Genomic DNA, 27,001 nt, shown 5'->3' with positions numbered 1-27,001 from the left:
TTTTGTTTGTAATTTTTATTTCTGTTGTGTTGTTTTGTTTTGTTTTTTTTCATGGATAGCAGACAAATTCTGTTAATTGCTTTGATGTTCTGGAGAAGCTGACATTAGATGAGGTTCAGTGGGAGATGTCAAGAGAATTATATTTTAGGATATGTTTTGTCATGCAATGCAAATATTTAATGCTGAGTTTTCCTCAAATATTTATTAGCAATTAGTAGTTTCATGTCCAGAACATGGTGGAGCAGGTGCTGATCAGCATTAATCCACTATGTTCAGGTTGGATTTTAGGAAGAAAAGAGTGGTCTGACAGAGTGGTCAGGCATTGGAACAGGTTGTCCAGGAAAGTGGCAGCCCCTGGAGGTGTTTCGGGTAAGGGTAGATGTGGTTTAGTGGGTAGTATTGTTGGTAGGTGGGCAATTGGACTTGGTGATCTTAGAGGTCTTTTTCAATCTTTATGGTTCTGTGATATGTAATTTCGTTAATTGTTCCTGTTCCAAGACAATCAGCAACTATATTGCTTTGTAAAATTTGTTTCCATAAAAGAACCTGAAAGATCTATAAAATGGGGGGAAAGGGGAGAGCTGAGTCCAAATGGGTGTGATTAAGATCTCAGTTAAGAATAGCTTAGGATTTTTCAAAGTGAAATGCAGCATTAGGCCCAAAGCTGCTACTGCAAAATTAGGGGGAGAACAAACTCAATTACTTCAAGAGATTATATTTTTATTCCCATAAACACAGAGAACTTAACTGAGTTGATTCTTTCCAGAAAACTTTTTTTGCTTTGACAAGTGGATAAGATGCAGGAAAATAGTGGAAAAGAACTGGTGTGAAAGATACATCCTTGTTTCTGTGTGGAACATGAACCAAAATGACTCATAGTCCCTCTGCAGTGTAACACATCTGCCCAAGCTAGAGTGAAATGGTAGGCTCGTGAGTTGGCCAAAGTTTTATTATAAGTGGAGAAGCATGCCTGAAAAAGAATGTGATGGCCTGCTTACTCTCCATTAGACAGACTACTGTTTGTAAAACACATGGGTATATACAGCCCCTTTGTACTCATCAAATCGAACTCAGCTAGGTGCAAGTGATGTAACTGCTAAACACTGCTTTATTGTTGTTCTTCAGTTGTAAGTAGGTCCTTGCCCTCAGCAGCTTGACTTCTTCATAGTTTCCTTCAGAGTGATGACTGCATGCCAGGAGCAATTAAAATCAAACAAGAGAGTAAGAATCGAACATAATCCAACAAAGGCCATAAGGAAGATGAGTATTTTAGCCAAGCAAACAAACAGAAAAGGATCTACGGAAATTTTCAAGCCAATTTAAAAGAAATTATTTAACATGCTCAAAATTATTATTTAAGGATTGTAACAGCTGTCAATGAGACTAAGAGCTATGATTGTCACCCTGGAGAAGAGATGGCTTGGGGGGATCTTACCTGTGTATACAAATACCTGTGGAGAAGAGTAAGTAAGGTGGAGCCGGATGTGGTGCTTTAAGACAGGACAAGAGACAATGGGCACCGGTAGAAGTGCAGGAAATTCTATTTAAATAGAGGCAAAGTCCTTTTTGCTGTGAGAATGGTTGACCTCTGAAACAAGTTTTCAGAGGCTGTGGATTTCCCTCTGGAGATCTTCAAAACCCAGCTGGAGTCCGTTCTCAGGGAATCTGTTCCAGCTGCTGAGAATGAGGCAGTTGAACAAAGAGATCTCTTGAGGCTTCTCACCTTAACAGCTCTGTGATTGGAAAAGAATGGTTTTCTACATGAAATTTAACTACTTTTTTTTTTTTTTTTTTTTTGGGGGGGGGGGGGAGGTTATCAAAAGATGAATGTTTTCTGGATTAAAAATGAAGCAATTGTCTACACTGGTGTTCAGTGGCATGCAACTTTATTATAACATAAAGATATCCAGTGATCTACCAAATTTAAAATAAATTTGAAAAAAAAGCAACCTAATTTGCTCCAGTGTTCTTTAGGAAAAGATAATAAGCAAGGGAGGTGCCTAGGAGCACTCTTGAAGTTCATAGAGTCATAGAACCACCAAGGCTGGAAAAGATCTCTAGTCATCCAGTCCAACCGTCTGTCCACTTCTCATCACTGCTTCTCACTAAACCATGTTATTTGTGCTTTCAGCAGCTGCTAGTGGTTTTGAGACCTTTGCTTTCCTTTTCATGGCTACTGCAGCTCTTGGCTGCTCCCACTGCACTCGCATCCTCTGCAAGGAGCAGCTGTGGGCTGCTGGGTGCTTAATGGGAGCCACACAGCTCAGAGCCCAGCATGTTGACTTAATGCTTTTTTTCCTTTCAATATGTGCATCCTAAAATAGCTCAAACACAGAGGAGAAGCGGCTTCTGAGGTTCTTCAAGGTCAAGGTATTAGAAACTGTGTTTGCTGACTGCAGACCATATCATAAAAGCAGGGATTTGAATGTGACTTTCCTCTTGTTCCAATCCCCTGACCTGCTGGCTTCCAGTTCTGCTTATTGCTTTCTTCGGTATCTAGGTTAAAGATTTGAATCTGAGAAGAAAAATGTTGAAATATGATGATACCGCCTATTCTCACAGCTTAGATGAACTCACAGACTTGCTAGGACGCCTAGGAGCCTCAAATTAAAAGGGTACCGCGCTGGGTCTCTCAAGGAGAAGTGGCTGACACAATCTGTTCAGAAACTGAGCTTCCCTGAAGTAAGGCAATAAAATTTCCTGTTTTGCCTGTAAGGTTTGTGTGGGAACATTTTGCTTCTGCCAGGGGTTAGGACCAGGCAATGGAGCAAAGGCACAGCCATGTGAGGCCAGAGAGGAGATGTTGCCTGTGCCAGCAGGGAGCCAGGGCAGAGAGGCATGATCCCGCTGGCCAAGGTGACTGTGACCAAGTTTTTTGGGCATTTGCACACCTTGCAGACACTGCAAGCCCCAGGTTACGCATAGCAGCAATACAGCAATGGTAGCATGAAGCAGATACTCAGAGCACAGAAATATGGGACTGTTCTCCACAGCCATGGCTCCATTGGGGATAGGTAAAGAGTGAAAGCAGCACCCATGGAAATGATAATTGATGGACACAAAGTGATCGACTTGGCTTCTCCTTGTCAGCTGCTTGATCACTACCAGCCCATCAGTTACTTGAAAGCTGGAGCTGCAGTGAGGCACTAGAGGTGACCGAAGAGCTCTTGTCCCTGCATGGGACTGCTTTGCTATGTGGGTTGCAGTGGTGCAGGGTTGCTATTTTTAAATACATTTTGTATTATTTGTTGAAATTGCACAGCAGTGACTTCAGTCCTAAAGCTGGTACATACCTTTTCTGTCTTAGTTTTCCCTAATTCTACTCGTGCATTCGGGAATTTACCCAGGCAGTATTCATTCTGGGCAGCCCACTGTAAGGTCCAAACTAAAGCTCACATTTTTTCCTTCTAAAACAGTTTATCACAGAGGTGCTTTTACTGTGCTCCTTTTGTCCACTCAAGGCAAACTGAGGCAAAATTGAAATTTATGTTGTAGTCTGTACTACTGATATGAAGGACTGTTCATAGCAATCTTCAACATGAGTTGAAGCATGCAGTGAGCCTCCTCCTGGAACCTGTAAGCAATGATCAATAAGTACCCTTTGCTATCTTGTGAGCTTTCTGATGACGGTGGTGAGGGTGTAAATCTCCCTGATGCAAGTAATATTCCATAGTACAGGGGTGTATGGGAATCATGGCCTGAACCTCTGATTGACCACCTGAGGCAAGCACTGAGTCAGCCATGGGAGCACAGGTGCAGGCAATTCACCTGTGTGACCAGAAGGGGTGGAACCTGGCTCCACCTCTCCTAGACCCCATTTAAGGGCTAACTGACACTGAGTAAGGATCTCTTTCTGGAGACTACTCCCTTGGGAGTTTTTCTGGAAGCCTAGGACATGGGTGAGCATTTTCATTTAGTTTTGATTATCTCTTTCCACTGTGATAATAGTTCTAGTTAAATGATCTGCAGATACCAGCCTAACCACACCACTCTGTTTATTTGTTAATTATACAAGGGGAATGCTGCCTGAGTTGCATCTTGGCTACTCTAGGCAATACCTTCTTGAGAAGTGAGGGGAAAACAAATGAAATCACTTTGGGGTGACTTAGTCCCTGAGCCATATAAAAGAGCAATCCAAACATCCAGATTCAGGTCCAAGATTGTAAGAAAAGCCCCATTTCCTGCCATTTTGTTTATTTCAAATTCATATTCACACTACCAGCACTTGCAGGACTCAACACCTGACCTATATCACAGTATCACAGTCTTGTGCGAGTTGGAAGGGACCTTAGAGATCATCGATTCCAACCCCCGGGATTCGAGCCTCCTGTGTAGCAGAACAGAGCTTCTACCACTTGCGCCACAGGGGGTATTCAAGCCTGGGCCTCCAGTGTTGCAAAGTAGCGTCCTTAACCACTGCGCCACCAAAGGCACACAACTCTTGTTGCAGTATCTTTATGCTAAATATTTGCCAAACATACAAGTAAACCAACAAATGAAAGAAATGACAGTGATGACAGAGCTCAATGGTAGAGACAAAACTGTCTTCAAAGCACTCACTTAAGTGAAATTGTCCTTGATGACAACTGAGTACATCCCCGCACACAGTGTGAGGCAATCAATTAATGGCTCCCTGTGTTTAGTGGCAGGTGGGGATGCAGCTTCCATGCATGCTGGCACTTTCCAGAGGGGAGCAGTAGACCAGAATATTCTGACCATCCTGCAGCTTCAAGGTGACATCCTGCAAGCACCAGCTGACACAAACACAGGCAAACTTTAATTTCCTTCAATCACTTTCAGTCTAGTGGTGCGAAAACTGCAGGCATGAAGACTCTATGCCTTCATTATTCTTAAAAAACAATCAATCAATCAAACAAAAACCTCTCATAGTTACTTGAAAACTCATTTTTCAAGTACCAGTTTCCAGAAGATGTATTTCCCAACAGCACTGCAGATCTGGGATATATGTTCCTATTTGTTGCAACCTGAATAAAAGCCCAGCAGCTATTTTCAGTTGGGCAGTTCCTCTGTTAATGCCAACCCCATGCCTTTCTTCCCCCTCATCCTGCCAGTGCATTCCATGCTTTGCTCTTCTCCTGCCTTGGAGCCAGGCTGCATTGCTAAGGAACTATCCCAGCTTGGGAAAAACTTTGAACACTCTGATTGCTCCATGTGATTACTGAAAAACCGACAGGGTACAAGAGTGGCTACTCAAAGGAAAAGAAAAACTGCATTTGCTGGTTGCAAGAGGGGAGTCTTTTGCTTTCCCAAATCTCTGCTACAAACTCACTCCTAAGAGCCTTCTTACATGAGTTTTCCAGCTGGGAAGTGTTATTATTTCAGCACACCAAGATAGGAGTTTTAAAGCTCCTTGCAGACACCCAGCTCTGCTTTTACTGGAGTCAGTGCAAAGTATGTACAATTAGGTAATGAGACTGCTGCACCTTTGTGCAATGAACCTGCAGCAGGGCTCATCCTATGCCAACCCTCCAGCTCAGTCTGACCCACAGCAAGTGACCACCTTGCTGCAGGCACAATGCTGCTCCCTTGGCATGGCCTGGGGCCTCAGCTCTCTTCTCACTTTGGGCAGGAACTGCAGGTGCCCCTTGTCAAGACCAGAGCTTCACCTGCCTCTCCTCACAGCCCCTGGGCCTCCCTTGCCTCCAGGCATAAAGCTCTGCAGCCTCCCATCCCTGCCTGTGAGTAATCACAGCTTCAAACCAGGTCACACACTCCACATTTTCCTATTTTTTTTTTTTTTTCTTCAGTTGCTTCTTTTAAAGAAGGATTGAATTAAAAAACCTGATTTACATACTGCACTGCTTCGGAGTTCCTCTCCCCATGTCATTTAACTGTGTCTTGTTGGCTCTTGGGTCTCGTGTGCATGAGACCATGTCAGGATGGCCCACTTACACATTTGTTGTTCCTTCCAGGGGTTTCAGGAGCAGACAAAAACAAATGATTTTAGCTCCTCAGTCAGGTACAAGGACACCAAGTGCTGTCAAGCTCCAAGCTGATCTATGTGTGAGCCCCATACTAAGTTGTCAAATTCATCTGCCACAAATCATTCTGCAAAAGATGCATTCTCTTTCCAGGTTGCAGATGGAAATGTGTGGAGAGTTCTTTTTAAATTAAAACTCTGATACACTTCACTTACTACTGTTTTTTTAATATCTTGCAATCCTCACACTCACTCTGTGAAATAAGGAGGAGCTGTTATTTCCCTCCATCTGCGAGGAAAGGATAGTGAAGACTGAGAATGCCAGGATATAGATCCCCAGGGAAGCGCAGATGTGCCTAAATAATATCTGTGGACTTCAAGGGTACCTCCGGCCACTAAGAAGGAGGCCGGGCCTGGCCCTGGGTCTCTGAAGTCCCAGTTTTGTGCCTTCTTCCCATACTTATGAACTTTGATCCCTACCGCCATTCTAAACACAAATCCACCAAGTTTCACTTATCTAATTATGAAAACAAAACAACAAAAAAATCATATGGCTGGTGGAAACTGAGCAAAAATGCTGCAGCTCTGGGTTTCTAAATACAGCTAACAGAACTTCTCAAAAACATGTGAGGGGATTTTCATCAGATATAATTTCCTCTTTTGCAGTGGAAGATGGAGTATGAATGTTGTAATGCTCAGTTCCAGAAATCAATTTCACCTTGAAAATTAAGATTTTCAGGCTTCAATACCACAAGAATGTAGAATCACTATTATGTGATGTGAAGTCAGAGCATCCTACCAACTTGAGTATGATAACTGTTATCTATCATGATATTTAGCTTACCTTGATTCATTCTGATACAAAACAGAAGATAATTCACATAACTCACTTACCTCAACACATAATACGAGACTGAAGTTAGGTTTGCTGCACAACCACCTCATTATCTCCTTTGGAGGAGGGGTGGGGGGAACAATGTCCTACATTGGCTCACAGTATCTATGTGTATGTGGAGTTACAGTTTGCAGAAGACATTTTGCACAAATGAATAGCTCACACTGTTCTTAAATTTATATTCATAGAGATGTATTCAACATGTTTCTCAACTAATTTCTGTCATGATGACAGAAATTGCTAATTGCCTTTCACAAGTTCTTCAGACATGAATTTCCTCTTCCTTTTTGTAATGATCTTAGCAACACAGATGACTAACCCACACATCCTGCTCCACTGTTTTCTCCTTCCACTTCTATCCCTGTGTCTACACATATCTTCCAGTACTTCCCCCAGCACACACCACTGACAGAAGCAATCCATTTTTGAGTCAGTTAAAAGGTACTCCATTGACTTTGTTCCAGATACTAGTAACTTTATCTGCATGTATATGTTAGAGATTCAATGAAGCATGTTAGTGAAATGGACTTTTATTCCTTCTGCAGTCAAAGACACAATAAAGCTACCTCTCTTTTAGCTTAAAAGTTCGTTTTGTTGTTGTTGTTCTTATGTATTTCAAGCATTTCATTAAGCTTTTCTTATGGCTAATGTGTCCACGGTTATACAAGGATGCATGTTCTGGCATACATTAATCTCTGCTGAAAGAATGTATGGTGTTACAGCTGCAAGCCCCAGGGAAAACCACTCGCTCACTGAAATATTTATGAGCAAACACCTTTCCTCACCAGAATGCATGGTGATCCAGAGGTGACCTGTACTGTGTTAGAGCTTCCCATAACCATAACAAGTTTGTAGGCTGTCTATTTACAGATTGCTCAGTCCATTAAGACGCATCAAAGTAATAAGACATTCAATTATTTTATCAGTGCCACAGATTCTGTTATTTGGATTAGTTAATAAACAAGGCTGTGCTTAGTGCTGAAGATCTTAACTAACTGCCAGGAGTTCTGAAAAAGAACCATTAGGCAGGAACTAGGAATGTTGTTGAGTCAGTAATCTGATCTGTGATATAATCATCAGAGATGCTTAACTAGTTTGTTTCAAGAAAACATGAATGTTCACGGAGACTGAAAGCATGAAAAAGTGGGAAAGTTGGTGGTTTATGTCTTGGATGAGGTCTGAAGAAGTCTGGATTTTGATTTCACCCTGAATCACTCAAGTGACTGGCATTCTTAAAAGGTGACGTAGAAAGTATTAGTGGGAAAAGTTCTTTTTTTCTCAGTCAACATAAAAGGTTGTATGCTTGCCCTGAGTATTTGGCCTTAGTTAAGGTAGCTAGTAAAATCTCTAAAACCTGGAAAAGGTTTTTGCGCAGCGTATCAAGTAGGTAAAGTCTGGCTGGAGTGAAGTATAAAGTGAAGTTTTATGTGAGTTGATTAGAGGTTAATTTTCTTGCCCTGACGACCTCCTCCTTCACCTACAGTATCTAGTCAATTCCCTACTGCCTTTGTTTAGTCAAAAACTGAAAGAAAAAAAAAAATCATAATAAAATGATTCAAAAAAGACACAGTTCCTCAGTGAGTTGCCTGAAGAGGTGTCTGGGGATGTTCTGGGTCTCCAGGAAAACCCATAGAGAACAGCTGGTCCTCTTCAACTGGACTTTCTGGGTGAAAACACTGATGCAAAGTTCTTTTCAGACAGCAACCCAGAGAGGAAGTTGACTTGTATTTGTATGGTTTGCCTCAGCCCAGCCCTAGGGTGATGCAAATCAGCCTTGTGCAATACTTCATCACCCAAAACAGCGTTCTCCAGCAACTATGTAATGTGAGTGCTCAACCCCATGTCAGGATGTTATCCTCCATTGCGGAGGCTCGCAGGTGTTCTAAAAGCCATGCCATTTGTGTTGTAAGCTCCACTGTGCAGTTTGTGAGTAGCTATAAAACTCTTCTGAACAAAGTTTTGAAATGTGGAACATACCTGGGAGGAAGGGAGGCAACTGCTATTTGAAAACTAGATCTTGATACATTTCTGAAAATGATTACAGTAAGAGAAGGATTCACTGACTTGGAAGGTCCCTTAGCATTCGGCAGTGTGCTCATACATCACGAAATGAAGACACCCTTCTTGCTGTTTCTAGTTCTTCTCGTCAGAGCTACAGATTTCCTTTTCCAAATCAACTGGTATCCCACTCTATTGCCTTGCAGTGGGACTCTTGCTCCCAGGCCACTTGAGACTTGCTGAAAAGCCCAGAGTTGATCTCTTTTCACATGAGCTGGAGAAGCCACTCTGTGACACAGTCTCTCCAGCATTAGTTGTGTTATTTCTGTGTCCACATGATTGTTCCTATCTGTCAGCTGGATGTTGTGCACCTTCAGAGGGGAGGCACCCAGGGCTTCCAGGGCAGCAGGATTGTTTTACAGATGCTTCAAAGCCTGCAGATAATGCTGCATCCTGGCAAAACTTTCTACATAGGAGAAATAGGTTAGTGAGGAGATTGTCCACTTTAAATAAACGAACAAAAATATACATAAGTGAATTGATGGATTAAGAACTGGTTCACATACATTAATGTGGGGCAGCAACAGCTGCTGCAGCTACGTAACTCCTGCTGTGTTTCTGATACAGCTTTTTTAGTGGCAGCCAAGAAACTGCAGCTGTACAGAAGGATATATAAAAACTGAAACATAAAGAGGTGCCATTAAAGTTAATGGTCAAACAACAATAATAGCTCTGTAGACTGGACATGGAGGACAATTGTGGTAAACTGCTATTTGTCAATATCTGGCCGCTACGCGTAGCTAGGAAGTACTGTTCATTAATGACCACGGAATAAAGCAGAACTGTAAGGCTGGATACATGCCAACCTTCCTTATGGATGAAGTGATTTGGCTAAAGACAGTTTCAAGGCTTACTAGATGAGATTTCTAGATATGTTTCACACAAGCCCAACTTCATTCTGCTGACATCAAGAAGAGTAGTTTCAAGCTCGGAGTGTGCACACATTAAAATCCTGCTCTCACCTTCCAAAGAGTTTAAACTAAGGTGTACAATTTGTTTCCTGGTCCCTCCCCATCCATATCACTCCCTGAGCATGAGAATGAGGGGTGTTGCCTGCTCTCCCTAATTAGAGGCATCTCCTATGAACAGACAGTGTCAGGAAGTGTCAACAGCTCTGCTAAACTGTAGTCTGCATGGTCCTCTTGTCCCCCTGGGCTATCCTGGGCAGCTCAAGCAAAAGGGACCTCAACATACTGGCCCTTAGTGCTTGTGGACAACGGCAAGAAGCCACTTGTTAGAAGTATGCTGTATTCATACTCCAGTTTGGAGGGAAAAATGGTTTCTGTTTCATGATGCCCCTGCTCAGGCACTCCCAGTAGCATCTCACTTTGAGCACTGAATGTGAAATGCCCAGTTAATGTTTGCGTGTTTTCTGTAGAAAAACTGAAAGCATGCTGGGGTTGGCTTGGGAAACTGCTCTCATAAGGGAGAGAGTGGGTGTGAAGACTGAGAGTAGAAATATGTTTACCTGAATGTTTGTACAAGAGACCTCTTGTCTCTTTCAAAGAGACCGTGAGCATGCAAACTATTTCAGCCTGAAGGAATGGGGGAAGCACTCCTCTCCCCCCTCCTCCCTCCATTATGGAAACTGCTTGCTCCTCACACATTCCAATACAGGCCAGTTCTGTACATTACACAGAAGAAACTGGAACAGCCCTGAGAGCAGGCAATGGAAGGCAGGTTCCTAGTGTGGAGGCTACGCAATGACACACCGCTCAGTATAGAAAGTCAGCAGATCAGTTGGTTTGCCACTGAGTAATCAGACACATGTTTAGGATCTATCAGTACTGTAGCAGACCAAGAAGTAGCCACTGCAATGAGCCATTCAATTACACTGCTCAGTGATGCAGGGAACGAGCTGTGAGGGAAAAACTTTTTCTAAGATTTCTGAACAGCAGTGCTGAAGTTGAAATTTATAAAAAATATCTTTGTTAAAGCCAACTTCAATAATTTAAAGCACTAGAGGATTGAATGCCTGTCATATACTCCTGAGCTCAAGGGCACAAGCTGCCTAAAATTAAAGCCAGCTTTCTAGCCTTATCTGATTTGTTATTAATATGTGTAAAATGAAGGAGAGGCTTCACAACTTATGTGAGGGCTTGAGGAACAGGCTTAGCTACACTTTTCTGGAAGCACTGTAAGGTAAGATACGCTGAAAAGCGCTATCATTTGCTAGAAGCAGCGAGGGAGAGAGAGAGGCTCAAGAAGCCCATAGAACCCCCTCAAACTGGCAAAACCTGTTTCTGTTCTGAAGCTAAATAAACAATTTAAAAACAACAACAACAATAAAAACCACACACTTGGACTAATGATTTGAATTCTCAACCAAAGACTTGTGGCAATTAGGTCTGGGAGCAGAGATGGTTACCTGCCCAGCTTATCTCTTCTTGTCCTGTTCTCCTCAGTGCTGGTCACTTTTAATTGCCTTCACAGTCTTCAGGAGAAATTAATAAAATCTTTAGCATCTCACAGGTTTGTGGTGTTTATGGGACAGCACCACAGAAAGATTTACTAGTAAAATTGCTAGACTTGAATTCATTCTCACAAATCCTCCTTTAAGTAGCTCTCCTTTTCCTGCCCAGATGTAAAATCTCAGTAATAAATGAAACACTACTGGTAACCTTTCATTTCATCCTAACTCCCAAGAAGCCTCCCAGAAACCAGTCTTCTGAGTGACCACAGTGATCTGCTGTCTGCATAACTCCCACCCTTGGAAATGGGTACAGCAGTGCTTTAAAATCAACCCTGGCATTAAATGAAGCAGAGGCAAAAACCCAGAAGTTTCAGCCACACTACCCTCAACTTCATGTGCTTTTCAGATCTTATATGCTGCTGCTTTTCCTTCTACACAACAGCAAATGAAAGGGGCAGAGGAGAAATAAGGTTGCTAACAACACCAAGACTTACTTTGCATAACCACATTATACATAACCACATATCCCCTACTGCTGAACAGTCCTGTAAAAATAGCCATTTGCTGCAGTTTTCTAAGAGAAGCTGTCATATTCCCTCCCTGAAAAAGAAAACGGAGAGATATTTGTTGACAAATAAGAAAACTAAAGGGTTATTTCCCCTCTTTTCTAAAAGCCCTTTCCAACTGCCCAGTCAAGCGGGCCTAAATAAAAGCATAGCACACTGTGGCCAGGCTCAGTCTCACTGGGGTCCCTCAGCACACCCAGAAGGCATCATGGTGAGAACAGAGCAAACTGGGCACCAAGATGGGCTGAATGTGTTTATTCACCTCTTTTTGTGATCCCAACACTTCACTAATGCCGAAAAGAAAATGACCTCCTGGGTGTGGCAGGGAGCCAGGGCCCAGCGCATTGTTCTGGCACTTCCCATGCACACTCATTAGCACAGTGCAAGCATTCAGGCTCCGGGGGCCAGATCTCTCTCTCAAGTAAACTCCTGTAAAGTAAACACACTTGCAGCACACTCCTGTAAAGTAAGCACACTTGACATGGCCAAGCTATGTCAGCAAGGGTAGTGTAGCCAGGGTGGGGATATTCTGGTTTTTCTTTCTTTGCTTTTTTCTTTTTTTCCCTAAGCCATGAGGTAAACAGGAAGTTTCTTGCAAGCCTGTTTTCCTTCCTTCCTGTATCCCCCTTCCCACCATCTTCCAGTTTGACCTTTTCACGAGTCCTGGTATGGCATCTGAACTGAATGACACAGCAGGGAGAATACCTCCAAGAAAGTTGATCCATTCTTCCATTTCTCTGTGTAAGACTGAGACTACACAGCCTAGGGAGCCTTGATCTAATGCTATTTTTCAAGCAGGTTGGTAAGAAACTAGAAGAGTTGTCAGTGGGGGTGCATCAAGTTGTTTCAGGACTGGCTGTGGCAGTACAGGACCTGACCAAGCACCTGAGTACCAGCTTATGCTCTTTCTTCTCAGCTGGGGGAAAGGGAGGAATGGCCTTCACAGCAATTAAAATAATTGAAAAATTAATAAAGGGCTGCTACATCCTTTTGATGTAGGAGCATAGACATCTGAATGCATAGGGAAGTTGTATGGGATTTCTAAACCCAAATTTGACACCTAAATCCTTGTGCCAGGATGGTGTAACACAAACACTGTACTTAGTGAGAGCTGCTTAGTAAACCAAAGGACAAAACCCAGTTATAGAAATATGATCTAGGCAACGTCATTTGAGTCCTGTTGTGAAAATCACCTCTTGCATCCCTCAAGTATGCATTAGTCAGGTACTACACAGCTGACAACCACAGTTTAGAGAGGGTGGAGAAGCAAACTTCAGGGTAAACTTCCTCATCTCGCTTCTCTGCTGAGATGCATAACTTTTGTTGTTTCTAGAAGTTAGTTTTAAAGCATATTATTACTCATTCAAAGGCTTACTTTGTTAACTAGTTAATTTGGTTTTAAGAGGTCTTAATATTCATCTTTGCAGCACTTTTTCACTGACCATTTTTTTATAGCTAGTACTGGTAGCAACCCTCCCCAAAAAAACAAACATATTAATGCCAAAGCAATCTTATGCCCCAAATCCCCAAGTTGTGATGTGACATTTGCACAATCACTCATCTCTCTTCCTACTTATCTGCTTCTCTGCTGGGCTTTCTTCACTTCCCTTGGGGAACTTGAGCAGAGTGAGAAGCTGCAGCAGAGGAAGTAACAGTGTGTTTTGTTAGAGAAATTGAGACAGTCAGCTCACAAGGATAGGACATCAAGAGCTTTTTACTTGCTGGCTTGTGTTTTCAGCTTTCCTTAAATCACAATTTACAACATTAGTTTTTTTTCCTCAAAATGGACCATCTGATTAATATCTGTGTTTCTTATAGTACTTGTCTGGCAAGAAGCAGGACATACCCTGCCTGGTGTGCTAACCAGCTGTTGTCCTCAGAGCCTGGTATGCTGATTGTTCTGCTGGATGCAGAATAAAGTGAGGAACATGCTTTATGCAAACACCACATAACAGGAAAAAAGGTTGTAAATTTGGAAAGCTGATCAGATATAACAGACTACGACCTAAAGCATTTGTTTTGCTCCTTTCAAAGTCGCAGTCTGAAAATGCCAGACAAAATTTGCTTTTTATGATGAAATTCAAGGTAATTGAACACAAATGTCTGGACCTGAGGCAGAGTGCAGCTGGCTGTTTGCATGAGTAGAAGTAGAAAGACATGGAGCTCTTGCACCAGCAAGGAGGTTTTGATAGAGACTAAAGGAACCCGGTCAACAAATGGCTAAAATGAAATGGTCTGCAATTTGCTGTCAGTGGGTTTGAGGTTCAGTTGGTCTCACGGTCTGATTGTATGCAAACAAGCAAGATGGAAAATAAGACGAACTTCTTGCCAATCAACCATGTGCTCATGCCTGTTTCATTTCTGTCTCTACATGATGCATCTTGGTCTGTCAGGTCACAGCCTGCTCGAGCACAAACTAGCTTTGTGAATGGAGCAGAGCAGAGGGCCAACTGCTGTTGGGTACCCTGATGATGATATGTGAGGGTGGTGCCATCCAGAAATGTGATTTAGCAGCTGAGAAATGTGGAGACCAGTAAGTGCTGCTACTCTGCACTTCCCTCAAAGTCATGGCCCATCATAAGCCCTGGCAAAACAAATCTGCTAGGAGCTGAGGCACACCTGAGACACCCAGCACCCTGCTAGCTTTAGCCCCCTAGCCTGCTTCAGCTCTGCCAAGCTCCTCACTGCCCCAGCACAGAGATTATCCCCATTGTCTGCTTGCTGTCACACACTGTAGCCAGCTGGTCAGACCTCTCTCCTTTCAGGCTAGGCCTTGATGACTTCTCTGTTCTCCTCCCACTTGTTTCTCAGCTGTTCTCTGGACTAGTCCTATGACAGCATGTTACATAAAGAAGTTAAGAGATACACATTTTAACAAGTCTTTGGAGGTATTGTAAACCATCTTTTTAATCCCACAGTTGTCAATTAACTTCCAAAAGCAGGGACAAAGTGCCCTTGGAACACAGAGGATCCCTCAAAGGGGTAGCCATTCCCCTTCCCTGCCATCTTGGTTTCTTGTGGGATGGATGCCCAGATGCTGTATTCACATCCTTGAGCAACACTAAGCATGCAGCTGCTGATGACTTCAGAGTGATGACACAGGAGATAATAATGAAGTCAGCTTGTGGAAGATCAGGACATAGTTTGGAATTGTTGCCCACAAGGATTCATCATTAAGATCTCTGGCCAACTGTTTGTTCCTCCCATAAGCTGCTTTGCTGAAATGCCACAGAGGTAGCACATTAGGGAAAGGAAGCTGAGACATGCTGAGATTCATTCCTCCTGTTCTGAGACTTTATAAAAATTATATAGAGCTTGTAAAGCACTTAGGGCATTAAAGGGAAGGAAAAACAAAACAAAACAAAAAAAACACCCCAAAAAATAGACTTCATTCAGCACAATGGGAGTAATTGTATGACAGTGCAGTTAGAGAGTCTTATAAATGAATACAATATGCAATTGTGTTATCTTGAAGGAAGCTCCAATTGCTATCTGCGACAGAGATCTCTCCTCAGAACCTGTTATACCACTAAAAAGAATGTAAGTCAACTTGTGGAAAAACAGATTTCTTCTCAATTGCTAATTTAAAAAAAGCACAATGTCCAAGTTATAGTATTCTGCATAAAGATATCTTCACTCTTGCTATTTTACAGCAGTAAGACAGATTTAGTGGAGATTAGCATACACAAAAACACCAAGCCCACAGTTACTAAAAGATATATTAAATCAATATAAGTAATGTTGCCTAAAAATAAGTATTAAAGAATAGAACTTACTTCATAATAAGGGCAATGTTCATCTAATGCTTTGAAAATAATAAGATCTGGTGGAGTAGGTAGTCTTCAAGCCTGACACTGAAGGTAAGCAGGACTCAGAGAGTTAACAGAGAAGTGGAAGTCTTCCTGGGTCACATGTGAAATGGTGGGTTACTGCAACATAGAATCATAGAATCACAAGGTTGGAAAGGACCTACAAGATCATCTAGTCCAACCGTCCTTCCATTACGATCACTACCACAAATGTTGCTACAGCAAAAATAAGGACTGTTTTTAATTAGACTTCTGTTTTCTCCATAGACGGATCTTCTAAATATGCGCTGGACTTAAGAGATTATCTGTATTTTCAGCAAATTCATATCTCTTGTTCTGGTTTCTGCAAATCATGTATGCCATTCTATTTCCACTGGTGTTAGAGGCTGATCTCAGGCACCTCCACCAGAGGCAGGGGAGCAGTGAAACTAAAGGCATTTTCACAAAGCTAAATCTGTTCTTTTTATTTGTTTCTGACTGAAGCAAGAAAGCTGGGGCACAGGTTCTCTGGGGAAGGCACCTCCTCCTCTTCCTGGCACAACCAGCCTCCACCAGTATGTCTGGTTTCCAGTTGCTATCACAGTTCAAAGAGTAAACTGTAATATTGCTGTGAATTCAGAGAGAAGCTACTTGATCTATTCAAACTTAGTGTGATCACTGCTGGTTACCTCAATTTTGGCCTCTGATTACTTACCCAGCTAAGACCAATAACCACTAGTAAACCACTGCTGTCCTGAGTTATCATCTTGACATGTTAAATATGTGTGGTAAAAGACTATAAATAAATTGAAGTAAAAGTTATCATGCAATTTGAACTTAGATCTCAGCATCTAAATTTGGGGATCTCTCAAAAGTCCTTCTGCAATTCAGGCTGGTGGGATTTGAGTTGGCTGCAACTTCAGCTTTTGAGAAAATCACCCAGGTAGTTGATGGTAATGTCTGATAATGCACTTGTGATGAACACTCTTGCTATTTGGGATTTGCTCAGGTGGATAGATACAGCCCATCCACAGATCTCATAAGATACATAAGGCATCTGAGTTTGAGCCAATTTCTGTATTAATAACTGCCAGAATATAATTTCAGAGACAGCTTTTTTACACAGTCTAGCAAATACCTTCATTATTGGTGACATTACCAATGACAGGACAGTACAACAGAAGTATCTTAACAAGATTGTCATTTCAGCATGTTATTTTCTTCTTTTTCAAGAACATAGTTTCAATCTACTGTTTATCATATCTCTGAAAAATGACTGCACAAGTTGTGCCTCCTACCAGCATATTCAGAAATACTGAGAAATTTCCACATAGTATCTGACTTCGCCAAAAGCTCAGGTACTTGTAGAAAACAAGTCTGCTTAGTCAAACTGAAAGTAGCAGCAACGCTTTTTTTCTCCATTGTTTTTCTCCAGCTGCACTGAAAAGTGGTATATTGATATTTAGGAAGTAAACTACCTTTTCAGGCAGCTCTGAAATGTTGCCTTGAGGGTACTTGTTGTGGATGGCTCCTTGAAATGTGTAACTTATCCTGGTTAAAATGCTTTGTAAGGGCAACCGCATGTATGAGAAAGATTACTGGCAAGCCACAAAACTGTGGCAAGTTTATTTCTGCCTTTGCTGTTATCAAATTAACAAGGAAAGTAAAAGTAGTCAACAGAGTGATTAAAGAAACTAAGAACGCCTTAATTTTTAAGTTGTATCACATCTGCTGGCACCACATGCTACAACGCAGGTGGCTCAGTTCAGTTATTACAGAGTTTAAGGTAGTGCTTATAGATACTTATTTTCACTTCCTTTTTCCTCTTGAGTTCTCTCACTTGCACTTTTTTGTATCTTTATATGTCTTTGTACATCTTCTGTCACAGACTACTTCCTCGTGCTCTTAAGCCACACAGTCACCTGTACTACATTTCTTTTTCCCTTGTCTACCTCCTTTTACTCCTCCAACTGTACTTTTTGGACTATTGCACCACTTCAGTGCTGTGCATGCAGAAACAGCAGGACCATTGTTCCCATTGTTCAAGGAGCCTTCTTTTGCCATCCTTCAGTTTATCCCTCTGTAAAATGTTTCTGTCTTCCTATCTGTGAATAATGAAGGCAGATGCCTGTAACCATTAGTTTTTCTACCAAGTTGCAATGACCCTAAAGCCTATTAAGAGTTTTCAAAGGGTAGGCTTATGCTTTGTACTGGAAGTCAAGAGATATCACAGAAGTATGACTAGGACATGTTATTGAAAAAGCAAGATAATTATCCTACAGTATGACCTTTTTTTCTTTCTTTCTTTATATATATATATTTTAAATTGTTATTAGAGCACAACATTATAGGTTAATGCCTAATAATCTGTCATTAACATCCCTAATTGTATGTTTCTGTAATTGGGTGTCATCAGGGAGGGGAGGAAGGTGTGAATACTCACCTTTTATATTTTCAAGGTGAACTGTCATAGATTTAAGAGTAAGAGCTTGTAAGTAGGGTAAATGAAAAACTTGCATCCAAAGTTCAGGAAAAGAACATTGGTGGTATTTACCCTTTTAACAGTGAGTGTTTTACCTGGGAAAACTACAGGACAGCTTCTTGGCTTCTCTACCACAGGGAGTGAGGTCACCAGAACTGCAATCCAAGTTTCAAAAGAACTACTCCACCCTGCACCAGCACAACCCCACAACCTGCGTCACAGCCTGGCTTCCAAATGGCCACAATAAAACAAAATAATCTCATGAAGAAAGAGTAAATATATCCCATTGACTCTATCAGGAATAACGGCATGTTTAGCACAGGCTTAGCAGAAGTGGACTTTTGAGCCAGAGAGCTTTTCATATTGCCATGTATCGTTTCTGTACCTAATTTCATAGAATAGGTTCACTGAACCTGCAAGATGATCAGTAGAGAGTAGCATTTCTCATGGCAAGATCAAAGAGCTTGCAATGCTTTGCATGCAGTGGCAGCTACTTAACTTTCATGCCAGTCTACAGCCATTTTTCTGCATCCAGCATGTTAATTACGACAAAGATGTTGACAAGTTCCCAAAGCCTATCAAACTGTAACTAAGCTTACTTAATTCTGAGACAGCAAAAAGGAGCTGCAATAAGTTTCCTGGAAAAAAGGTCATACTTTACCTTGCAAAAAGAAAATAAAATTGTCATGAAAGTCCCTAGTAGTACTTCAGAGGTCACTGGGCTAGGAACTGCATGCTTTAGAACTTTAGAAGTTAGTCAGTGGATATCTGCAGTCCCTAACTCCAATCCTTACAAGACTTACGTTTGTCTGTAGTCTTACTAACTACAACAATACAATCTACATGCACACAATAAATGTGCATGCAGTAGATAGTGACCTAAAGGAACTGGATGCCAAGGGAGGCTGTCAGAGGGAAAAAATGTTTCAGTCAGGAGCATGGTGTAAATCATATGATGTCTGCTCCAGTGAATGTGCCCGCTTCCTGAAAGGAGGGGTTAAACGATGCAAACAGCTCTGCTGTGAACAACATGAAGCCTGATTTACAAAGCCTTTAAAAATTAACACAGAAAGTGAAAGCAGCCAATAGAATGAATAAGGAATGTGAACAACCACTTTATTCTTAAGGCTGAACGTATTGCTGATAGAATGCTTTTTATTACATGGTATTCTGGCAATACATATTTTCAGCTCATCACAAACAGTTTGCTTTTACTTATATTTCCTACTGAAAATAAAAAATAAATAAAATGCTATCCTATATCCCCCTAGGTTCTCAGAAGTTGCATGTTTATTTCAAGTGTCTATCTTTACAGTCTACCAGAAGGGCTCTACTCTTTTTCTGAAAGTCAAGTCCCTTTGAAATAGACCAGATCAATGCTTAAAGCCTAAGACTTTGAGAAAAAAATTAATTACTCTCAAACATCTTGGACAACTAGATTGTTTCCAGAAGTTGGTCCTTACCCCTGTGAGTAGAACTGGTTCAGTATCAGCTAAACCTATTAACACAGGTTAAGACCTGGGAAAAAATAGTCTCAAATGCACAGGACATTTTAATAAGTGTTGAACAGCAGAAACAGCAAAAGACCAACAGGGATTCTGAACTAAAAATACTCTGTTCTGAGAAGAAGAAAATAAAAGCTATGACGGAAACCATTAAAAAAAAAAAAAAAAAAAAAAAAAAAGAAGAAGAAGAAAGAAAAACCCAGAAAGAAAATCTTAAGGTACTTGAAGGAGTTGATTCAGTTAACTTGTGCACAGGGCTGTGTGGAATAATGATGGAAAGAGCAAAATGACAAAGAAAGTGGTGGAGCCTGGTACTTAGTTTGTATATAATATATCTAGGATCTAATCTCTAATGTGATCAAAGTAATAGTTTCTGATTAATCCGTCCATACATGGAGAAAGAGAAAGGTATGCTGGATGCTCACGAATCAGTTGAGTGAATCAGCTTCTCTTCCAGTGAGTCCAGGCAAGAGGGAACCTGAGATAACAACTGACTGAAATACATATTTTCCTCCTCTGAACACATGGGAAAATGTTTGAGGGGAAAATGTCACTTTTATTTAGTGGTTTAAATGATGTCTTTATTTTATTCATTAAATTGTCAGTCCTTTTATAGCTCCTGTTAGGGAAGGCAGGGCTTTTTAATATAGCAGAAATGTTGTAGTAAAACATGAGATGGCTTCACAGGAAGCCTATGTCAGCTATTTGATGCCTGCACCATCCTCTCTCTTAGACTGAAATACCTCAGACTGAACAGGTTTGAAAAAACTCCACACAGAACTGTTTCCTTTACCAAGCTACCTTAAGGTATATGGAGACAAGCTGTTCCTACTGAGCTACAATAAGGAGCAGGTGTCACGGTCTGGGAGTTGGACAAAAGCACAAATTACACTCCTACATACTGTTGATGGATGAGATTTTTCAAAACACTGAGTGCCTTGTGCATGCTCAACAGTTGGTACCCTTACAGAACCACTCTTTCCTACAAGTGCTGGGTTCTTCAAAAATTAGTCTGTTCTCTGGCACTTTAAGATGCCCTTGGTGGAGCTTTTCAAAGAGGATTGCTGACAAAATTCATTCTTTCCTGATAAACATTGCTACAATAAATTGCTTCAAACACTTTCTATTTATTTATTTATTTATTTAGTAGGGTTTTAAACATTTGTTCATCAAATGCTAGACTACCAAGGGATAAATGTAATGAAATCTTACAAATACAGAATACGTGAAACTCATAGATAAGCTGTGATACATTGGAAAGGAAAATAGAATCAGGTAAGATGGCAGGAATCCATGCCCAAAGACTTTCTAAATTAAAGGCTGTACAGGAAAGACTTTGTCTTTGACCTCAACACAAACAATTTCTTCCATTCGTTTTTGTTTTCTGTTCTCACTGCATGCTCTCCCTTTGTGGAAATCAAAAGGAAAGATAAAGAGATGCCATCACTTGTATAAAATGTTAAACCCAGAAATCTCTGCTTAGACAGAGGAAGCCTGAACTTGGCATGACTCTGAATTTATTTACAACTGCATTTTGCAGATCATACAAGACCAGTGCAGGCAAAGCAGAAGACGGCACTCTTAGGTTGCATAAGCTGCTAAGGGACTGACTCACTGTGTCACTGCGGCAAACACCATAAACTTTAGGTGTCTCAATTCACACTTGCAAAAATAAGTGGCTACATACTTCCTGGTTCCTACTTTACTGGAAGAGAGTGACATTTAATGGCTGCAAATGCTCTCACAGCCTAAGATGTAATGTTACTTAAGCATGAAATTCCCCAGCTGCAATACACACGTGATGAAGCATGACAACATGCTCTAGGAAAAAAAATGTATTTTGAAGCCTAGCACAGGGTGTGTTGTAGGACTAGCAGAAAAATTATAGCAGCCATGGTTGGCATTTATTATAAAATTTAAAAAGCTGTTAACAGGTCATTAATAATCTGTGACTACCTGCTTTAATAGTATTCTTCAGTCAACAGGCATGAGAGTAAGGGGGTGGAGAAAATGGGTCATACCTTCTCTCAAGTCACCATAGAAGGCCAACACCCTTCTTTTTCATCACTTTGTAATCTGCTTGTTTACTGGTGGCTCTTCTGACTGGATCTTCTCTAACTGCTACTGTCACATAGCTTTCCAGTCAAGGATGGTAAGATCCTTTGTGAGGAGAAGCCAGCAACCATGTCTATACTGATAGCCTGCTCTTAGTGTCCCAGCCTGGGAGATCTCTGTGATGGGGCCCTGGCCCCTGGCCTGGGATGACTATCTTCATTCCTATGATCATAGCTCCCCAGCGTGCTCTCCTGCTTTTCAAGGTTATTTTGCCTGCAAGGCGTCTCTCTGCATTTACACCACATAGCCATTTGTTCTGTCTCATCTTGCTCCTCACCTTATGTGATTAGGCAGATGGTTGAAGGAGAGAAAAGCAACTTGTTTCCTTGCTTCTTCTGACTAACACATGATCTCCAGAGGAGACAGATGCCTTAAAATCAGACATCAGTTCATCTTTTGGGTTTGGCTGTAGCATAAAAAGCATTTGCTGTCTCTGATCTAATGCTTTTTGACACTGTCAGACCCTCTTCAGTGAACTTCTGCCTTGAAACCAACTTGACAGCAAGTATTGTTCCACGTTTATTAATACTGTACACATAATCTTCAAACTGACATGTTTCAAAGCCAGGCATCAGCTGTGTTCAGCTCTGACTTGAAAAAAAAATAGGCAACAGCACAAACCTCCTGATACTTAACAAGTAACAAACATCTTTTTACCATTTCCATCTCTATTTTGTAAATTGATTATTTTTTTTTAAATTGGGGTTTCAAAGTTTCAAATACTCACTTCCTTGTACTCTCCCTTTTTTGGCTTCTTTAGGAAAGTGGAGGGTTTTTGGTTGTTTTTGTTGTTGTTTGCTGGTTTGCTTTTTCAGTCTTCTTTCAATTTGCTCCTTTCTCTCTTTTGGATGCTAACATAAATCCAAGAAACTTGAATCTACATAAAAGATAATTAATTTCAGAAATTGTTTTTCCTTTCCCTTTTATTTATTTTTTTTAATTCTTATTTCAGAATATAAACATTTTGTTACTATAGCCACCCAAATTTTCGATTATTCTTAAAATGTTTAGCTTAGTGGGTAATGTTTACTTAGTCAAGAAACCGATGATGCCCATGAAAGAATCAGAGTGTTTGGTTAGCAGCAGGAAGGGGAAAAAATCTCCAAGCATTTGGCAGCTTTGTGGGCAGAAAATCATTTGTATTCTCTGGTTTAAATCGATGACCTTATTTTCTACGTTGTTCCAACAGGAAATTATAAATTCTGTGAACATTATTTGCATAGTGCCTTTCTGCAATACACTTCCATATTCTTGGGCAGAGTAATATGTTAACCACAACAGGGCTTCTCTGGGGTCTCTGTCAGCAAAACATAGACCCAGTATGGAGTGTTCAAGCTGCAAGCAATTTGTATTGTTTTAAGTGGAGGCAGAACATAGCATGATGTGAAATGATTAGAAATGATCTTAGTTTTCAACTGCATCATCCAAAAGTGAAGGCATTATTGTTTCATCATAGTGCTGTCTAATTCAGAGTATGAAAACTTGTAACCTGTCAATACATTATATTTTCCGTATGATGGAGAGAAACTTGCCACTTCACATTTAAAGCTGCAGTCACACCTTTGTATCTTGTTTATCATTATTGCCTTAAGGTGCCAGGTATGGTTTGAAAGTACTGCACCTTTGCCTGCCCTCTACTTAGCATTACAGACTTTATGTTTATGAAAGTTTCAACATCCTCTATCTTGTCCTTTTGCTAAACGCATTTATGGAAAAAAAAGAAACTGCCCACTTGTGCTATTGCCCACCACCACACCAAGTCCACATTAGCTATTTCTTAGCATATCAGAGAGCCAGCCTTCAAGAAAACAAGCTAGTTTTACAAGATCAAGAAGGTGTGCAAACGTTTTGTCTAATTTATTTATATATTTTTCTCCAGCGTGATCACAGTGCAGACCCAAAGCCTGGGATTCTTTTCCATGCATAAAGTCTTCAGCTTGCTGCACCAGCAAATAGCACTGTAAAGTTCCTGTGTTATATGTTTACCTTCATTCCCTGCAGGAGATTTATGTGGTTTATCAGTCTGAAAAATGTTTACAACACCAGAAACCACTACAACCTCAGTAGTCTGCACTGGAATTAAATGTGTCTTTACATGACAAGTTCTTTCACAACAACCCTCCTGTGCTTCTAAGGCCATCGGCACAAAGCAGCAGTCAAGAGGTGGTACCTGAAGTACTGTCATTAATTATATCACAGGTAAAACAAAGAACAAAATACTACTGAAAGCAATAAGGAATATGTAATCCCAGAACTCATGCATTTTTCCTATTGTCTGATGTAAGGCTGCCAATCGTGACCTTACCAGACTTTGTCCTTCCTGCTGCACATTCATTCACTGAGATCCCTTCCAGAGCTAGAGCACCACTGATATTTTCAGAATTTTCTGTTCCTAGTTGAAGGGATATGGTGTCTCACATTCTCATGACAGACAGAGTTCAAAGCAGAATCCAAGAATGAGCAGGTACCTCTGGGTCTGTCTGCTCCAACTTCTGTTCCAGCAGAGACATCCATAGCTGGGTTCTCAGTCCTATGTCCAGGCAGCTTCTGAAGATCTCCAAGAAGGAGACTCCACAACATCTGCCAGAGACTGTCACTCACACTGCGCAGAAGTGCTGCCTGGCACCAACTTGTCTTGGCACTAGGCACCACTGAAAACAGTCTGGCTCCATCTTTTCACACCCTCTCTGCAGGTATTTATATAGATTGATAGGTTGCCCAGAGATGTTGTGGATTCCTCTTCCCTGGAAGCATGCAAGGCCAGGCCAGATGGCTCTTTGAGCAACCTGGTCTAGGGGAAGGTGACCCTGCCTATAGCAGGGGAGTTGGACCCAGATGATCTTTAAGGCTCCTTCCAACTCAAACCACTTTAGGATTCTAAGTTTCCCCGTGAGCCTTCTTTCCTCCAGGCTGAACAGTTCCAGAAAGTAGAATGCTAAAACAAAGGATGAATTTTGTAGCTATTGGTCAGTTGACTTACTTCTGTGGATTGACTGACTTAAAATCAAAAGGATGTTTCTATCACTGCTGCTTTTCCTCCCTTCCCCACACATATGTCCTAAAATGTCATTCTGTCACCTTTCCCTGCTGAACACCACATACCTGGAATCTTTCCATGTCATAAGAAATGCTTTAATCTGGAGAGTAGTGCAAATAGAATAGATCACTTCAAAAATACGAACCGGTAATGTTAATTTTATGTCTTGGACTCATTTGTGAGTGATTTATGATTATATCCAAATAAAACACAGTCAGAAACTGGAGTGACAGTGGTGCATGTACAAAGAAGAATGGATAGCCTTCCCATGAGAAGAACGGATAGCCTTCCCATGAGATGAACATCCAGAGGAGCTCCTGTTATACATGGGAAAATATAGCTCATATAGCTCATAATCCAAGTCTTTTGAGGTTGTGAAAGGTGTGTTATGTGACTAATTCATTTCACAAATATAGGACACGTAATTTTCATAAGGGAAAAAATTATTTTCCCAGGTAATTTGTTTTAAATGTTAACCTCTTAAGGCCACGTGTTTTCTAGTATGCAGAGAAATGGTGAAGAAGATAAAACGCTGATAGACGTAAAAACTGAGCTTCAAAACTGAAGCCTGTGGATTGTTGTCTTTTAATATATATCAAATACATGGTCTTTGAAGTTTTCTTCCCAGAAGTCAACCATGTGATCAATGTGGTTTGTTTCCAAATATATATAAATATGCATATTTATATATATATATAAAATTCTTTCTGGGAAAACAGAACAAAAGAGAATGAAAAAATACAAACCCGGACTAAACCTTATACCAAAGGAAACGGTGACTTAGTGCTGTATTATTCAGGGTACTTAAATGGAAATTTTACTCAAAAAATCTGTACCAAATTTAGGGCATGGGTTTACTGTTCTGCTCTGATTTTGCATTGCTTTTAAATGTACTGCTGTATTTGTATGGAATTGAATGAGATAGCAAGATTCACTCTTTTATTGAGTTTTACACAACATAATGACTTTGCTGAGTTTGTGAAATGGCCAGATACAGTTTTTTTCTTAACATTTATAACATTAGTATGGCTATCAGTGAAGATAGGATGGGACTGCTTACTCTGTGGATGTACAAATGATAAGAGAGCAAAATTGGCTGACAGCTATACAGAGCTAAAACTTATCAGATCCATTCCTCTGCACAAGGCTAGCACAGAAAAGGAGAAAAAACTTCATCTTTTTGTGTCCTCTACATTGTGATACATCCTTGAGTGTCTTATTTATTCTTCATTTGAGCTGGGCACTCCTTTCTAAAAGGCAATGTTTTAATTAGTCCCAGGGTTCTGATAGAAAGCTAAGCCCCTCCTTCAATAACCAGCAGTTACAGTTGCAGTAAGTATATGTTAATAACCTAACAGGAAGCAAACTAGGCAGGCATACATTCCATCTCCCAGGTAGCTTTTTGATGGACTCAACATGCACTAAGCAAAACAAACAAACAAAAAAACAATGTTGTTTTTTTAATATTAATAGTTGGTTTGTTTGCAGCATGTTTACTGTTTTTCTCAGCTGTGATAGTTAATGTGCTTTCTGTATAATTTGAACCTAAACACATCACCTGGCTTAGCGATGAGAAGGGGAAGAAATTCAGGTCAGAGCAGCAACCATTGTCAGACTTCTAGCAACTGTTCTCAGAACCTAAAAGAAGATGAAACATTCCAGGTTTATAAATATCTGAGGTGTGGGGGCCATAGTGGGGAGGCCTGTCTCTTTCCAGTGATATGTGGAGACAGGACAAGGGGAAATGGACATAAGCTGGAACATAGGAAGTTCCACACGAATGTTTGCAAGAACTTCTTCACAGTGAGGGTGACAGAACACTGGAACAGGCTGCCCAGGGGGATTGTGGAGTCTCCTTCTCTGGAGATATTCAAGTCCCGCTTGGATGCCTACCTGTGCGACCTGGCGTAGGGAACCTGCTTTGGCAAGGGGGTTGGAGTTGATGATCTCTAGAGGTCCCTTCCAACCCCTACGATTCTGTGATTCTGTGATAAGCAAAAAACCATGAAAGATTTTAAATTGCTTTGTTTCTGGTATGGGATTTTCAAGCCACAAATGGACTTTCATAAGAAGTATTATACATTGATATTATGCAGGAGTGGGAATAAGCTATGTATGTGACACCAGAAAGGATTTGGTGTGAACAGCAAAGGAACAAGCTTTTATCAAACCTTGGCCTAAAGGCCAGCTGGAACAAACAG

At 40.9% G+C, this 27,001-nt stretch overlaps 1 protein-coding gene and 1 long non-coding RNA gene across 2 annotated transcripts in view; both read right to left on the bottom strand.

Moving 5' to 3' along the window:
- Window positions 1-24: 24 nt before the first annotated feature.
- On the bottom strand, window positions 25-11,907 carry COA1 (cytochrome c oxidase assembly factor 1). Its single transcript, XM_085539211.1, is given in 4 exon segments — window positions 25-4,754; window positions 7,240-7,338; window positions 8,943-9,300; window positions 11,802-11,907. Coding segments are annotated over 4 exon segments (669 nt in total). The 5' UTR covers window positions 11,899-11,907; the 3' UTR covers window positions 25-4,639.
- A 13,601-nt stretch (window positions 11,908-25,508) lies between these two features.
- The window catches only part of LOC107309819 (uncharacterized), a 29,363-nt gene continuing 27,870 nt past the window's right edge, over window positions 25,509-27,001 (bottom strand). The window contains exons 2-4 of the long non-coding RNA XR_014943465.1: window positions 26,694-26,785; window positions 26,359-26,438; window positions 25,509-26,050 (exon numbers count right to left, since the gene is read on the bottom strand). This is a non-coding gene — a long non-coding RNA (uncharacterized LOC107309819). The remainder of the gene's footprint in view (window positions 26,051-26,358; window positions 26,439-26,693; window positions 26,786-27,001) is intronic.

This window comes from Coturnix japonica, chromosome 2 (assembly GCF_054131305.1).
Source record: "Coturnix japonica strain WE chromosome 2, WE-NBRP24, whole genome shotgun sequence".
Lineage (NCBI taxonomy): Eukaryota > Metazoa > Chordata > Aves > Galliformes > Phasianidae > Coturnix > Coturnix japonica.
Note: the sequence above shows the minus strand (reverse complement) of the source record. Positions and strands in the feature narration are given on the sequence as shown.